The 15216-nt window shown below is 31.6% G+C and overlaps 1 protein-coding gene across 1 annotated transcript; it reads left to right on the top strand.

Annotated features, from left to right (window-relative positions):
* Positions 1-1083: 1083 nt before the first annotated feature.
* On the top strand, positions 1084-9447 carry LOC124359536 (steroid receptor RNA activator 1). The gene is made up of 4 exons (XM_046812350.1): positions 1084-1464; positions 5594-5946; positions 7291-7393; positions 9039-9447. The coding sequence occupies exons 1-4, from the start codon at positions 1452-1454 to the stop codon at positions 9182-9184; spliced, it is 615 nt and encodes a 204-aa protein (XP_046668306.1). The 5' UTR covers positions 1084-1451; the 3' UTR covers positions 9185-9447.
* Positions 9448-15216: the final 5769 nt, after the last annotated feature.

Genomic DNA, 15216 nt, shown 5'->3' on the forward strand with positions numbered 1-15216 from the left:
ATCTATCTCCATTGGATTATTGCATCTGGGGATGGATGAAAGACATTGTATACAAGACAAAAGTGAATTCTCGTGATGAATTAATTGCCCGTATTATGGATTCGGCTGTGCAGATACAGGGAAATCCTGAAAAATTAAGAAACGCAACAAAAGCAATACACAAACGTGCTGCAAAATTTATTGATAATGATGGCCTCATTTTCGAACATCTATTATAAAAAGGTGCGTACGGTTGGCCCAACATGATTCATTTTGCTTAAAACTAGTAATTTATTATACTGAATAAAATCGATTTTTTGGTACTTATTTCTGTTTTATTTTAGACTTTGATTATATCAATTTTCTCAGAATTAAATTCTCTACAATTAATGTTTGTTGATTTTATGTATTTATTACCAATTTAACAAAGTTATTGTACATCAAACTTAAAAAAAACATTGTTTCGTGCCCCAATTTTTTGCATTTAACCCTGAATCCCTCAAAAACTACTACAGGTACAGTTCTGAAACCTATTTTATTAGCTTTATCAGGTAAAAATACATAAGAATCCACGATATTTCTTACTTAATTAACCTTTCCAAAAGTTCAGTATGGCTTTATTTTACTCTTTACCCAGGAATTCAGGCGAAATCTTTCGCTAGCTGTAACTCGCTAACGAAGCGTTTTCGGACCTATGTTTATATAACATTTTTTCATTATTTTTACTAGTACAATGTGCTGTAGAAGTGGGGGGAGAACTTCATGAATCACCCTGTATAGGTATGTAGGGCTTTACATTCAGAAACATATTAAAAAAGAACCATTTCGTAATTTTTGGCACTTAGCCCGTTATTTATTTCAAGTCTTCATATATATATATATATATATATATATATATATATATATATATATATATATATATATATATATTTGGGCTTCTGGTATAACTCATAGTCTAACGCATCCTGAGTTCATCCTACTATATTACAGTATTCATTTACGACAAAAGTATTGTATTTTCTTATACTGTATAACTTGTATTCTATTGATCCAGCTACAGTGAAAAAACGTAAATACACAATTTGATTGTCCATATTACAAGATACAAAGGGATCACAAGATAGACAATAGTAAAGCAGCACAATGTTATAGTCTGTATACATTTCTGCAAATAGAAAAAGGCAGTACCGTCGTTGTTCACTAACGTCGTCAGTGTCACTGTCAGATCAGTGCCTGCTGACTTGTCAACTCTGTGGATGAAATCTGTTTGTTTCACGTGGATTAGACGTTTAGGTTATAAGTGTTTTGCGTGTTAATTAATTTTTCTGTTAACTTATAAATATTTTATGAGTTATAAGGTTTATCAGACTCAGATTAATTATTATTCAGTGCTGCCCCCCAACAAGTTGCGTAATTATTACATAGCCCTGTTTACACGACTGTTTATTTATTTCAAGTTTGACGTTTGAAGAATGCAAAGAAAAGGTCAGTTTGATTGCTATAGCTCCAGAATATAATCTCAACACATAAATAAAGAGTTTTCTTCCATAAATAATTATTCTAATTTCCTTGGTCTATGTCAAATTTGATTCTTATTGGCTTATTGCTCTCAGTAAATGTTCAGTTTTGATATATGACTCCAACTGATTGCTGCTGTATAGAAAGCAGCTAGATAGTTTTTTTATTCATCATTAAATTATTACTTTTTTAGATATGAAAACAGCTGTAATTTTTGTATACTGTAATTTGAAATACCTATAACATATTCGATTCAACATTCCTCTTTTGGTAGTTACGATAATCATGAATATCATTGATTCGATTGTGGTGGTGACTGTTTATCATACTACAGCGAAAATGCTTTCCCAAACCCTAGAAGTGTAATGGTTTAAAGTAAAAGGTAAATAATTATTCTAGCCATATCATAATAGGCTAATTCTTGTTTTTTTTTTTCAAAAGAAGAATGCTTAAAATGTAAATAAGCTCAAAACAAAATTAAATTTTGGAAAGGCTAAACATTAAAAAAAATTGTAAATGGAACTAGCAGTTGAATAGAATGACAGCCAAGTGCCATCAGTGCCAAAGGTGATGCCATAATATGGCATAATATGCTGTTAGTGACGAACAAAAAACATCACTCGAGATAGTAACGATTAGTCAAATATTAAATTCTAAAAATGCTTATCAGTAGTGCTTGAGACCAAAAAATATTACACTCACCTGACTATATTATTCTATGTAGCAGGGCAATGGCCAATAATAGAAGCTATCCAAAAGAACACACCATATTTTCTCGGGTAGACTTTAATAAGCGGCCTGCAATTGTTATTTAGTTGTTTATATTGAATGTTTTGGTTGTATTTATCATGAATAACTTGATGATATTATCAATATCATACATTATTTTGTTTTGAATCTCAAGGAATTAGAGGTGGAATTTCTCATTGTATTAAGAGATATGTGCAAGCAAATAACAAATATTTGAGCAATTTTGATCAACCTAAACCTAAAAATTATCTACTTTATGTTGATGCAAATAATCTTTATCGATGTGCTTTTTCACAAAGTTTACTGTATAAAGATATAAAGTGGATTGATCCTATAACATTTACAACAGAAAAGTGGAAAGAAACAATTTGTTGTAACTGACCAAGTATCTTACGGTTATATTTTTGAATTAAATTTAGAATATCCAGCAAATTTACATGAAAATCATAGAGACTTGCTGCTTGCCGCAGAACATTTTAACAAGTAACTTTGCACAACACTACTAAATAAAAATGAGTATGTTGTTCTAGAAATTAAAACTATTATTTAGAACAAGGAATGCTTTTGAAATATGTTAATAGAGTTGTTGATCAGAAACATAGATTTTAATTCTGACATAAAAACAAAATCCCCAAGTGATTTTGAGTAAGGTTTTTATAAATGTATGAATACTTGTGTGTTTAAAAAAGTTTGGAAAATGTTAGAATTAGATGTATCAAACTAGGAAATAAGGAGTTTTCAATGAAACAGACTAAGAAAACTAACTTAAAATGCTTTAATATCTTTGATGAAAATTGCACTACACCTCGGACAGTACAAGCAAGAAGTTAAATTTAAGTTAATTTTCAGTCTTAGGCCTATCAAAATTGCTAATGTACGAGTTTTATCACGGCAGACTGAAGAAATTTGAATCTCTGTTTCATGGAAATGAACAAAGATCCACATAAAATTAATAAAGAAAATGTGCATGAGTTTGATGCAAGTGATTATCTAAAGGATCACGAGTGTTACACTAATAAAAATAAGACAGTTATTGGGAATTTAAAAAATGAGTTGAATGGAGAAACTGTAGAAGAATTTTGTGTATTGAGATATTTACTCATATAAATACCTTGATAAAAACAAGTTAGATGTCAAAGAATTAAGAGAAATTTTTTCAATAAAATTATAACAGTAGAAAATCTAAAGAAATGTTTATAGTAGAATTTAGAGAGATGACATGCATTAAAAGCTATAATCATCAATAATTGTATACAGTCATAAATTAGCACTGAGTTCCAAAGATGATAAACGAGTTGTCTTGGAGTGTCGAGTTAAAACAGTACTGGATGAAGTAATGAAGAAAATAAAGTAAAAACTAAAATTTTAAATAATTTAAACAAAATTTAAAAATTGAGAATTAATAATATTATAATTGGAAGATTATTTATTTCACTGCCATAAGTGTAAAAAGAAAACTAAAAATACAGAGTCTAAAATTGTTAACTCAAAATAGTGTGTAAGGAATCGCAGCAAAATGTTCAAAATATAAAACAAATCAAAGTAAATTTATTAAGAATCCTAATGAAAAGCCAGTAATTATTAAAAACAGAATTAAAGAAAGGAGAAATAGAGATTGAAGCTAAAGAAATTCATGCACCAGTAAGAAACAAGTTTAAACAGATAAAAGTTATAATTTTGAAATTGATGATTTATGGGCTGCAGATTTAATACTAATCTATAAAAATTCAGATCGAATGTTATAAAATACTTCTTCAATATGTGTTTGGCTAGGGCAGTTAAAAAATTATGTTTCAAAAGGGTTTGAAGATATTATAAAAAATGTAATAAACATTGATCATAAATCTCCAAATCTTTTATATACAAAGGATTACAGTTAAAAAATCAAGATTAAATGAAGTTTTGAAAAAATACAATATAACAATTTGTCACACGGAAATTAATAATATTATAGTATTGTACTAAGAGACAACCGAACTAAAAAAAATAATAGAATGAAAGTTCTTTCTGAGATTAATAAAAAGCTTTAAATAGATCAATATTCTTATAATTAAAAATAGATAATAGAGAGATACAGTGAGAACCACTTAACCATATTTCCTACAGTCAATTTTGTTTTAAAACAATAGACAAGTAATCAATCAATAATTTATTGTTATTGATAGATATTAATTTTTAAATTTTAATTTTTTTGACTGATGCCATTGTTTTAAATGTCTTAATTACCATTTAATTGAAATAATTTATTTTAACTAATTCGTACCATTGTTTTAACAACTCTTTTTACACTCACATACACAAAATTATAAAAAAGTCTGAATTTTAAATGTAATAGTTTATCTGTAATTTGTACTTATAAGTAAATCTAGACTTGGTGTTGTGCTGGAATACTGAATTTTTTAATATTTGTAAAAAGTCTTATAACAATAAATTGATTGATTGATGTATTGTTTTAAAACAATAGGAATAAGTAATCTTGAACTGAACATAGAAAATTTTGAATATGTTTTAAATTTAAAGTAATATTCTAATTTAATTCTATATATCAGAATAATTTTTTTAATGTGTACATTCATTATTAAAATATATTTGTAATGTCTTCTTTCCCAGATAATAATCACTTTTCCTACACGTACTTGATAAAAAAATAAAAAAAATCATTACAATTTTAATATTACTACTTTATTTTTTATATTTAATACAGGTATTTATAATATATTAAGTATTTAAAAATCTATGTAGGTATGAAATTATAATTTAAATACTAATTTTTCATCATACTCTTTAGTGTAAACTTAAAACTAGACTAGTTTTACTGTATAGTAAGTAACAATCATTGCCAATACACTGTAGCATGTAGAACAAGATAGAATTTGAACTAGATCATGAATTTACGTTCTTAAAGCTACTGCTTCTCTTTTTTTTAATTTAAGAGTTCTTGGACAAAAGTAAATGTTTGTTATTTGTGTATAAATAAGATATTCATAAATAAAATTAATATTAAAGTGATGTTACTGTAAAATTACACATAAAAAAATCAAAATCCACACAATTTTTGAAACACATTTATTTGGTCTGGTAGGATTAATAAGTGAATAGTAATATCACCAGGTATAATATTGCCTAATTTGGTTCGAGATGGACAAATATCTATTTAGATAATATAACAAATTTTTAATAATCCAAGTAAAAGGTGAGGTTATAGAAAAATCTGTTAAATTATTTTATAAAGTAGAGAAATATGACCAAAATAATATTCATTACGCTTTTGAATATTTTAAAATAGCAGAGTCCTCTTCTATTCAAATAAAGTTGCAGTGGGTGATTAATTATCTTTTTATTTCAGGTAACTCAAGCTGTGATCCTGGATGGAATGATCCGCCTTTGTTTTCTTATGAATGCCAAACAACTCAATCCAGATCATCTAAACCTAGAAATGTCTTGAATAAGAGAGTTGCTTTTCCGTTACATGCGTCTCCTCCATTGAACCATATACCGGTGGATCCTACAGCACCTTTGCCTTTGTGTAATAAATCAACTTTGCCCCCACCTCCATCAGCTCTAGTTCTACCAGTGGCAGAACTTCCTCACACTGAAGGCATGAAAACAGCCGAGGTGTTTAATCAATCTGAAGCACTTCAAACTGTGCTGGATAATTTAACCGACGTATTAAACTCAAAGTCAGATTGCCAATATAAGGTAAAATCATTTAATGTAATTTACTTGTTCTAAAATTTAAAAATAATGTCAATGCATTATTTTTATTGCCCTGTAATTATATTCTGTGTGTAGGTTGGTTGATTTTTGAACACACCCTCCAACTTAAACTTGGTGGATATGATAAAAAGCTATATTAAATTATTGTTTCTTATTTATATTTTAACTTTAAGCCTCTTTATATAAAAAAGTGTTTGCTTATGTACCACACAAAATATAACATAACAAAATAAAATATTTCCTTGGTATTTTTCGATATTTAACAAACCAATAAATATACTACAGATGTTTATATGTCTGCACCTCTCCAATAAGAGACTGAGAGCTTGTACTAATAATCAATGTATATACCAAACAGTTTTTATAATTTATTGTTGTAATTTTTGAAGATGTTTTTAGACAGCAATTTTTCTGAAATATGTGTAGACCATGTTGTAGACCACTAGTCCTTATATTTGACTTTTTTGCAGAATCATAGTATTAGTTGTGATGACACTTTTTCCTGTATAGGGTACTCAATAACCCATTGTTTTCATTCCAAAAATAATAATTAAAAAATAAGGCTGCAGAAATATTGAAAATTAAAATGACTTTTTTAAAGGTGTACATCTCATGTCTAGGACTAGTTTGGTGATGGTGTATGTCACTCCATGTGATTAGTCTGAGTGTTAGTGTGATAATTTTTACAGTGGTCTTATACATTATGGCTTAACCCCCGCCCCAACCTATTAACCTTCTTATTAACAGAGATGAAGTGATTTACTTTGGGGCATGTTTATATTGGCCAAATGAGAAGTTTTTTTTTTATTTATGAACATTTTTGATCCACCCCTCCCCAAAATGGAAAAGTTTGGGGTGAATCAAATATTTTAAATAGGAATCCTAGCAAGTAAAACAATTAAAAAGTTTAATTTAGAAGTTAAATTTAAGAAGAATGGAAAAACTAGAAGTCTTTAATCAAATTTTTTATCAAATCTTTTGTGGTTAGTTAAAGTTTGAATTGGTTTATAAAACTCCATAACTTAGTAAATAATGTTGTAATGAAATGAAATGGATAAATTCTTGAAATCTTACCTTATTTTTAATTAGATGAGATATTCAAAATACCTACCATGTACGTCTTGACAAAAATAAATCCTGGATTCAAAATGGCATTTTACATTTTGTAAGATTCAGGTGTGATGAGGTGGCAGGGGTCATCAAACTAATAGGCTACAAATTAAACAAATGTTTAAAAATTAGATTTGATTTTTTTCTTGCACATTTGTACAAAATTGTACATGTTAATAAACTGAATCTAAATATCTCAAAGAAATATATTTTTAGGACAAAACTGACATACAGCGGAGATTAGATATCATGAAGAAAATGTGGGTTGATGATAAACTCTGTCAAAATATCCAACAAAAACTGGTTGAATTATCTGAAGGTAAGGAATTTCTTTTATATGAGTTGTAACAAAATTAAGCTTAAAATTCACACTTTCTTCTGTAAAAGTATGGTATGGATTTACAGAAGACTATATGTTTTATAGAATATGTTAAAATTTAAAACTAATGCTTAGTTACTTTCTACTAGTGTTATATGGCAATTAAATTAATTTAAATATTCATTACTTACTCACTCTTGAGTCAAGTTCAAATTTTTGTATAGATAAAACATATGAGGGCTGTCCAGAAAGTGACAGACGTTTTGAAAAAAAAAAACAAAATGAAAGAAAAAACTTACATTTGAAAGCCCCTTAGGCTACTTTTCAACGCAATCCCATATCATAGTGTGCACAATTTTTTTCCCAACCGGTGTGAAGTTCAGTATGAATATCAGTGTGCTGCATTGTGAGCTATGTCTTCATTAGTGAAAAGAGGTGGTAGTTATATAGTTACTAGATCCGGACTGTATGGAGGATGATCGAACATCTATCCAAAATCATCCAAAAACTGTTGGGTATGATTGGTTGTGTGTGAATGTGCACTGTCATAAAGAAACAACATTTTTGAGCTCAATTTTCTCTGATGATTGTTTTGTATCACTCGCAATAGTTTTTGCAGTGTTTCTAACATTTTCTGTATTGATTGTCGTGCCTTGTTTAAGGAAAAAAATCACACCCTTATTGGCCCAGAAAACAGTTGCCATGATATTTCTGGGACTGAGTTTGGACACATTATCTTGCTTTTATGGAAAATCAATCAATCAACCAAAATACTTTATTTATAATATTAAGAAATGTAACGGCATCAAAAGTATAGAATTGTTTTCAGTCTTCTTGCTTTACAAGATTAGTAGGTCTGCGTCATGGTGAAAAATTCCTCCAGTGTGTATAAAGGTTGTTGTGTGTTGAGTGATTCAGGTACAGCGTTATACAGTTTACATCCAATGTACCATGGTTTCTTGCTGTACTATGTAGTGTCGTGTAGTGAAAATTTGTTGTCTTTTGCAAATCTCGTGTTGTAGTGGTGGATATTTTCCCCTTGTTTGTAGTCTTGCTGGTATGTGTGGGTAACAACAATGTGGATATAGAGACTTATCACAGTTAGTATGAAAGAATTACTAGAATATATGTGCCCCTTTCTATAAATTGCCTGTTTGTCTCACAATTAACATGCTTCACTTATGTGTCATCACCAGTTATGATGAGATCGAGAGGTTCACTACCATGCTTGATGTAGTCATCAAGGAAATTTATCAACTTAGCAAGCCTTTGTTTTTTGTGATCTTCTGTGATACTCATGGATCCTCACACAAGCTTGTGGCTTACGAGGACAGGTAGAACAAGGTTTAAAAGGGGATCAGCCCCTCCCTCTTTTTTAATGGAAGTAAAATAAACATAAATGCCACAAATCATTTAAAAAATAAACTAGAATCACTTGGAACACAACTTTTCAGATCGTGAGGTAGTGGTAATTTCCACATTTTTGTTTAACCTCAACAATGACTATGATCAACTCCTTGAAATTAAAAGTACTTAACCATTTGGTTAAGATGAAGTATGCCATGTCATGTGTACAAGTCGAATTTCTTCATATTTTTAGTATTTTGCTTGTTTTCTCTATCAGTAAATGATGTAAATATTTTAGCGTTGAAAGAGAATGAGACAGAGAAGGCTGATGAACTACACAAAGGGTTGATGGTGGACCATGCTCCTGTGTGCAGTCAATGGATGTCGGGAGTCCGACAACTCATACACAGGCGAGAGCCACAGCTAACAGAAGATGAAAGCTAATATTGTATTCAAAACTGTAGTGTTTAAGGTGACCAAACAGAAGTGGACACTGGTAGTAGAACCTTTTCTGTGTTAAAACTCATTTTGTCTACCAGTATTCAGTTTTGTCTGGATGTCTTCAAGTAAGTTGACTTCGTGGGTTATATACAACATTTTTCACCTGAATATTGTATAGTTAAGAAAAGATACTTTGCTGAATATCGTGTAAAAAAGGCTGTGATATCATTAGTTGAAATTATAAATATACTGCATTCCTTGACAAATGTAGTGATTGTTTTTTTAAAGTTAATTGTTCTTAATGGGTGGTTTGGCAATATAATGGGATTACTATGTACATTTATTATTATTACATATTACAAACAGTTGAATGGGTTATAAATTTTGGATAAAAAAAAACTATTTAACATCCAAAAGCATTGTAAGCATTCAAATTCTAAATATTAATGACACACAAGAAAAACTAGACATGATTAATCTGTTACAAACCTACTGTAAGGGTTTTAGTGTGCCATACATTGTACATATTAAACTACAGTTTAAACATAGTCAATTTTGAGTCAATCCATGTGTAAAGGATGTAAAAATAAAGCATGTCGTTGAACTTTTGATTACATCATAAAAGGTACATTCCTGTATTCATACTTTAAAAATTAATTAATGCCTTGCACACTTCTGTTAAGGAAAGTCCTTTGAAACACAAGTTAATAATAAATAAGAAGAGATTAAAGGCTGTATCCACAATTTTGGAAAATACCAAATTTATATGATTATCTGCTGACACGTGGATCTTGGCAGCGAATTGTGTTACCTGTCAGTAACAACCCATTTTTTTCAAGATGGAAAATTGAAATCAGCCTTTTATTCTTGAATTAAAAACAAGAATGGCATAAAATTGAAAAGATGGAGGGAAATATTGTATGATTTCTGACTGGAAATTACTAACAAAATGTAGATTTATTATGTTTTATATGGTATATTTGGCTGAATGACAGCATACAGCTATGTAGGTTGTGTCACATACTTATAAACTTAGCTGTATCAGACATGTCCGGCCATCCTGATTCATCATGTTTATATGAAATTTGTATTGAAACACACTGAAAGATTGTAATATTATTCTAAGATAGCACTCTTGCTACTTCACTGATTGGAATATAACATATATTTTAGCACAAAAATCGAAAACTAAACAAGAAATCATCACTAGGTGACAGGCCCATACTCGACCGGCTTTTTTGGACAATCGATTTCCACACATCTATTTGAAGAGACCGTGTTGATGGACACGATGGCGGGACATGACAGGGCCCAACTGAATATCTTTTCTAGAGCCCACCAAAGCTGAGTATGGCCCTGCTAAGTGGCACTCTACCAGTTTAGTGTTTGACCGTTTTATTGAACTAATGGTGTATTTTTGTATGTTTACTGGTCTGGAATATCAAAACTATCCAAGATGGATTTGTAACTCTCCTATGGTCATCCCTCTCTTTGTTTATTTTGTTAGTGTCAAAAATCTATCTGAATTGTGACACACAAAACTTCATTAAAACGGATGTTTCAATATCAGCATGTAAAGGCCTTTTCAAAACGATATACGAGGGCTATTCGGAAAGTAGATTACGTTTTGGAATTTAAAATTAACAAAGTATAAGAAACAATTTTTATTATATACATATGAAAGCGACACTTAAATACTACTTTTCAACATAGTCGCCATTCAAATTTAGGCACTTATCATATCGATGGGTGTGCTTGACAATGCCTTCCTCATAAAATTCTGCCGCCTGTTTCTTCAACCAGTTGGTCACTTATTGCTGCTGCTCTGCGTCGTCGTCAAAGCGCTGCGTTGCCAGCCACTTCTTCATTGTTGGGAACAAGTGGTAGTCACTTGGTGCAAGATCCGAGCTGTATGGTGGATGAGGAAACAACTCCCACTGGAATGATTCGAGAACTTCACGTGTGCAATTTGCCGTGTGAGGTCGAGCGTTATCGTGAATCAACAGAATTTTCGAGCTCAACTTTCCCCTACGCTTGTTTTGGATCGCTCTTCTGAGGTTGTTTAACGTTTGGCAATACCTTTCTGAGTTGATTGTAGTGCCTCGTTCCAGGAAATCAACAAGAATTACACCTTTCTTGTCCCAAAAAACCGTTGCCATAACCTTTCTTGCCGACATCGTTTGCAAACATTTTCTTGGTTTTTGAGGTGAACTTGTCTGTCCCCACTCCATTGACTGCAATTTGGTCTCGCAGTTAACATGTTTCACCCATGTTTCATCACCAGTTACGATGCGATCGAGTAGTGATTCACCCTCTTTGTCGTAAGCATCCAAAATTGTTAACGCTGCAGCCATGCGCTGGTTTTTGTGGACGTCGGCCAGGATTTTCGGTACCCATCTTGCACAAAACTTGTGGAAGCCAAGCTTATCAGTGACGATTTCGTATAACAAAGTTCGTGAAATTTGATGGAAACTAAGCGAGAGTTCCGTTATGGTTAACCGTCGATTTTCTCGGACCTTTGCGTCAACTTTCTCAACAAGTTCGTCAGTCACTATGCTGGGTCTTCCACTTCGCTCTTCGTCATGAACATTTGTTCTGCCATTTTTAAACTTAATGACCCATTGTCGCACTCCACCTTCAGTGATAATGTTGTTCCCATAAACTTCACACAACTGCCGATAGATTTCTATAGGCTTACAGTTTTTGGCAGTCAAAAACCTAATTACTGCGCGCACCTCACAGTTGGTGGGATTTTCAATTGCGGCAGACATTTCAAACAGGCACTGTGACTAGACGCGTTACAACACGAACTTCCCGCTAGCACGGCTGGATAGACACTGAGCGGTGGGACGTCCTGACACCAAGATGGCCGTGCTAGTCCCGCCCCTGGCGGCCACAGCGCAAAACGTAATCAACTTTCCGAATAGCCCACGTACAAACATGGAGATTATCTTTATAATTTTAGATCCCAGATTAAATAAATATGAATTGAATACAAATTCATCCCATGCAGTCTCTAAATTGATGTCAGAGATCAAATTCAGGTTGAGGGAGAGATTGCCATTGGTCAAAATAAATAACATAGAGACAGAAGAATGAAGTGATGAAGGGAAGAGGGACCAACAACACCTACAATGTCCATCACAATACAATGTACTTGTCTCCATGACTTTCTGGAAGAAATATGAAGTAATTCTGTAAAAATTAGTGTTTAAAAATTATGCTACCATGACTTGGTCTTGGACCTATACATTTATGCAGTATTCAGTATTGTTAGTGACCATTGACAAAAAAAAAACATTCAATCATAGTAGGTTATATATATAATTACATAAAAATTGTATTTGTCATTAAATTTATGTTTTGTGAGTTTTTCATGTAATTATAATTCAGTAAAGATTAAGAGACCCTCTCAAGAAAGAAAATATTTTGTATTAAGGAGTAACATATGTTTAATGAATAAAAACCATTACAATATTTTTGAATTTCAAATCATGAAGCAATATTTTTTAATAATAATTTAGTTGATGTTTTTAAATTACTGACTTAAAACACTTTAAAAACAGATATTAACCGAACTATAAGTGCTAGCTATCTTGAAATATGTATCTTATATTTTATGATTGATTTGAAATTTGTGTGCAATAATAAAAAAGTTAAAATTAAATGTTTTTTATTTAATTTTTTCCTTGAAATGAATTACTACATTAGCTATGAAAAAGGTTGTTAAAAATCAAATAAATTATTATGCATAAGAACATGATTTGGGTATTTTAGTGTAAGGTAATTGTAAAATTCCGCAATATCTGTGTTATAATTATAATTCCAAAAAGTTACTTGCCTCTTATACTATCTTAATTGTCAGAGATTTTATTTCGATTTTTAATTCATACTGCAGTAAAACCTCAATATAACGAATCTCAAGGGACCAGACAGAAAATTCGTTATATTGAGTATTTGTTATAATAAGGTTCGTTATATTGAAGTTATTTTAGGTACAATTTTGCTACATTGAGGTTCACAGACCATCGGCTCGGCCGTGTTAAAACGTTGTGAAATGGTATGCTGTACTGTATTTAAATAGTGTGTAAAACGATATAAAAATTCATTTAATTTGGAACAATGAAACTTTATTTTTTTGTTTCAATTAAGAATACAGTATGTAAAACAGAAAAACTGTAATGCTGTAGCTATGTACTTTGAAAATGCATTAAAAAGTTGAAAAGCAAACAAGCCTCTTTTAAATTTGGGTCTGGCATTACACAATCTGTTATCTTCGGCAGTCACATTTTCGTCCGGAACAGAGGTCACAGAAAAAATGACGTCAGCATCTGTCAACTCTCCACACACAGCCACGTCGTCATAAAAAGTAACAAAGGCTTTGAACTCTGTATCCTTCTCCAGCTCTAATGCTTCTTTGACTGCTTCCCAACCCTCCGCAGTGTCGGTTTCTTGTGTAGGAGGCTGGTGTGAATTGTCCTCCTGAGTTGTGACATTGAATCCAGGCTTGTATTCGCCATGTAGTCTGTAGGAAGTTCATTCACGTTTTTAAAACAACGTGGTTTTTTTCGCTTTTCCAATTACTAAAAGCTTTAATTTATGAGTTCCTGTGCAGTTTGCTCCCAGCATAACTGTTAAACAATGTTTATTATTTTTTCCACCATGGCATTTATCACCCTTAAATGACAATATTTTGTCAGGTAAACATTTGAAAAACAATCCAGTTTCATTTGCATTATAGATGTTTTCTGGTTCATATCCCTCTGTTAGCTTGGGAAGTTTATCTTTCCACTCAGTACTGCTGCAACTATTTAAGCACACACTCCTCTACGTCCTTCAGCTCACACGACTTTATCTTTCCGATTTTAGAACACAATACACTTCCATCATCGAACTTCTCTTCCTTTTTTAAAATTGTAGCTAAAGTGCTGGACGGAATGCCAAATTCTTTCATGATGTCCAATTTTTTTTTTGTTGGATTGTCTTCAACGCATTTGATAATTTTTCATTTACACTTTACGCTTATAGCCCGCCGTTTCTTTTTGTTATTGGCGTCCATCATCACTAAACTACTGTAACTTACTTCCGAAGCACCGCACCAAACTTTCTACAATAACTGAATAAACTCGTATAGCAATTCAGACCGGAGTGGCTGTGACTAGGCTTTCATGTTGAGGCAAGCTTTCATATCGAGACACGATTGTTTGTTTGTTGTCCTTTGTTGCCGTTGTGACGTTTGTTATAACAAGGTGCAGTCGTGTAAAATTCGTTATATAGAGGTGAATTTCGCTACAAGAGGTTCTTACAACAAATTCACTATATCGAGGGTGATGTATTTTTTCCAGAATTACTAAAAATTCGTTATATCGAGGTTGTGAGTATGCTTTATTCGTTATGTAGAGGTGAAATTTGCATTGGTTCTTATAAAGACTTATAGGGGATTAAAAAAAACTTGGCATATCCAAGGAGTTTGTTATCATTTATTTTTTGTGGTTTGACTGTAATTTAATTGATTTATTTTAACCCCTAGTTACTACAAGCGGTCTAGTAGACTGCGAGAGGGAAAGTCAAAATCCTTTTTCATCTCTGCTGTGTATCCTGGAATGCCATGCCATGTAGTACCTTCCTAGCTTCTGTGCGCCAGTTTGAGGATGGAGTTTGACCTTGATGCATTGTATGCAGATCTAACAATGCTGATGTAGTGGTCTCCCAGACATATTGTAATAGTGGCATTTCAAAACATATTGATCTCTCAGACATTTTATAGTGGTTGGCAAGGAAGTAATTTTATTATAGGTGCCCTTCACTCCACGTAGCAGGGGATATCCTAAAGAGCCGTAATGAAATATATGCCCAAATGATAAGTTAAGATGATAGACCTTATCTTAGATAAGGAAATGCTTTAATTGTTAGTAGTTAATGTAATTTTTAAGTTTTATTAGATTGCACCACAAGTTTGAGTTTAGATCAAGCTAACAGTATAGTAAATTGTTATTTTTAGATTTTTATAAATATATTTGCTAATTTTAACTAGA

This window comes from Homalodisca vitripennis, chromosome 4 (genome assembly GCF_021130785.1).
Source record: "Homalodisca vitripennis isolate AUS2020 chromosome 4, UT_GWSS_2.1, whole genome shotgun sequence".
Classification (NCBI taxonomy): Eukaryota; Metazoa; Arthropoda; class Insecta; order Hemiptera; family Cicadellidae; genus Homalodisca; species Homalodisca vitripennis.